Source organism: Phalangium opilio, unplaced genomic scaffold, assembly GCF_054372755.1.
Source record: "Phalangium opilio isolate 3A_F unplaced genomic scaffold, DU_Popi_V2 ptg000077l_1, whole genome shotgun sequence".
Lineage (NCBI taxonomy): Eukaryota > Metazoa > Arthropoda > Arachnida > Opiliones > Phalangiidae > Phalangium > Phalangium opilio.
The window spans coordinates 6,037,920-6,040,538 of NW_028324185.1; the positions used below are offsets into that span (position 1 = coordinate 6,037,920).

Consider the following 2,619-nt stretch of genomic DNA (forward strand, 5'->3'; position numbering starts at 1 on the left):
TGAATTTGAGAAACACTAATGTAACTTTAGATAGCAGAAGGGTATAAATGGGTAGAAGTACGCGTACGGCGGTAATGTTAAACTAATACCAAGTGTCATAGTGTTTTAACATTTCTCAGCACCCAGTAAAATGGTTGCGATTGAAGGTTGAGTTTGTTCATTACGTTAGTGTTTGATGTGTCACAGAGAAAACGCCATGATACGATCCCAATGTAAATGTATTTTTTATTAGTTCTTCATTCTTAATCTGTAACAAATAACTACTACAAGAATTGTTCAAAGTGTTCACCACCCGCGTTAAGGCAAACTTGAACACGCCTTACAAACGATTCCCTAACACGTTGCAAAATGCCTGGAGTATCGCGAATAGTTTGACAGGCATTAACGATTCGTCGACGAAGCTCTTCCACATCAGGTACTTCACTCTGATAAACTATGTCCTTCAAGTGGCCCCAAAGGTAGAAATCGCACGGGTTAGGGTCGGGTGATCGAGCAGGCCATTTCACGGGTCCACCTCGACCTATCCACCGAAAAGAGAACGTCGCGTTAAGGTGAGCTCGGACAGCGAGACTGAAATGTGGTGGTGCACCGTCATGCATGAACTACATTCTGCGCACCAAACCTAAGGGCACGTCGTCAAGTAATTCCGGTAAAACGTCTTGTAAGAATTGTAGGTACGCCTCACCGTTTAACCTGGGCTGTAGAAAATAAGATCCAATTAAATTGTCACCTACAATACCGCACCACACGTTTAAACTAAATTGTACTTGGTGAGATTTAACGAGCGTTGCGTGAGGGTTTCTTTGGGACCATTGATGCTTATTATGCAGGTTAATAATACCATCTTGCGAAAAATTAGCTTCGTCTGTGACTAACAGACTACGCGGGAAATCAATGGCGTTTATCAATGCGTCGTGGGTAGTCCGCGGAATTCAAACCTTGAACCTTTTGAAAATGGTAAGAATGAAACTGGTGACTTTTGAGGATTTTCCACACGAGCACGTGACCAACGCCTAATCGCTTACTCACCTGGCGGGTACTTGCTTCTGGTTCGTCCTCGAAAATAGTAAGGACTTCGTCTTCTACGGCCTCTGGGACTTCTTGCCCTCTAGGTTGAGGTCCACCATTTTACTGGGTGCTGAGAAATCTTAAAACACTATGACACTTGGCATTAGCTTTACATTACCGCCGTACGCGTACTTCTACCCATTTATACCCTTCTGCTATCTAAAGTTACAGTAGTGTTTCTCAAATTCAAGGCTATTGAAATTGTCTATGACTTCGAAACAAGTTGGGTAATGGCAATAACCCTTACTCCACATTTTGGGATATTTTCTCGTTTTTGGGGCAAATGTTTGGGGGGCCATATCTCCGAAACTAAATGTTGTAGACCCCATGTTCTTTGGTACTTTCCGCTCAGTTTGGTCCCATAAACACGCCCCTTAATTTGTGATGGACTTTTCAGAAACACCCTGTATAATAAGATAACTGGAAGTTCTAAATGAGTTTAGGCAAATAAGGTGATGATAAACACCAATGTCGCAGAACACGTACGACAAAACCCTTTCATTTCTTCAGCATAAGATCTACCGGTATGTTATCGATTGGGCGTGTTATCAAAACAGCATTGTCCAAAACGGCTTTTTCATAAACGCGTTTGCCATTATAGCCATTTCTCGTTTCAGCGAATTTTGATTACAGCGTTTATATCTTGAGCGTTGTTTCGTATTGTTGAAGGTATAAGTATTAGAGCTCGGCATTATCTATCCATTATCCACGTTATTTTATCCATAATCCAGAATTATCAACAGAAGTTGTATGTTAAATCGAATTATGTCCACAACATTTATCTATAAATAGTCAATTATTCACTAATTTACGGATAACGGATGGATAATGCCGAGCTCTAATTAGTATTAATTTCAGCTTTAGGTTTGAATTTTAGTGGTTGTCAAACAAACATTTTCGTGGTCTAGTGTGTTAAAGCGTTTTAATGTTTTGTTGGGATGGGTTTTTTGAACTCCTATAAATTACCTTCCACCTTATCCAAAATATCCTCCTATTAATTTGCTGCCACCTTTTCCAAAATATCCTCGAAATAATTAGCTGCCACCTTTTCAAAATATTCTCCTATTAATTAGCTGCCACCTTTTACAAAATATTCTCCTATTAATTAGCTGCCACCTTTTCCAAAATATTTTCCTATTCATTAGCTGCCACCTTTTCCAAAATATACTCTTATTAATTTGCTGCCACCTTTTCCAAAATATATTCCGCGAACCAGTCCATAACCTGAGAATCACAAACGGTTATGAAACGCTGTAGTGCTAAACCGCTGGTTGGGAAAATAGCACTATATTGAGAAACGCGGAAACAGCAACCGCTGTTTTGGGAAATAGCGCTGTATTGAGAAACGCAAAACAGCAACCGCGGTTTTGCTTCCACGCGGTTTTGCAAACCGCTGTTTTGGGCACCGCTTTATTCAAAAACGCTCTTTTGAAAACCGCTCAACTACCCGTGAACCAGATCTACCTTTTAATATTTACAATTAGTCTATGAAATGAAAGTCATTAGAGGAAAGGCCAAAGCAATCAGAATACTGATGAGTTTATGATAATT

At 40.0% G+C, this 2,619-nt stretch overlaps 1 protein-coding gene across 2 annotated transcripts; it reads right to left on the reverse strand.

Annotated features, from left to right (window-relative positions):
* Positions 1 to 200: 200 nt before the first annotated feature.
* Positions 201 to 1,476, reverse strand: LOC149657102 (uncharacterized). 2 transcript variants are annotated; one of them, XM_089844558.1, is made up of 2 exons: positions 1,030 to 1,476; positions 201 to 945 (listed from the first exon to the last, which is right to left on the reverse strand). In XM_089844558.1, the coding sequence occupies exon 2, from the start codon at positions 597 to 599 to the stop codon at positions 264 to 266; it is 336 nt and encodes a 111-aa protein (XP_089700684.1). In that variant the 5' UTR covers positions 600 to 945; positions 1,030 to 1,476; the 3' UTR covers positions 201 to 263. The 2 variants fall into 2 exon arrangements, with proteins under 2 accessions (XP_089700684.1, XP_089700685.1); XM_089844559.1 differs by having other exon boundaries at positions 201 to 698; positions 768 to 1,476.
* Positions 1,477 to 2,619: the final 1,143 nt, after the last annotated feature.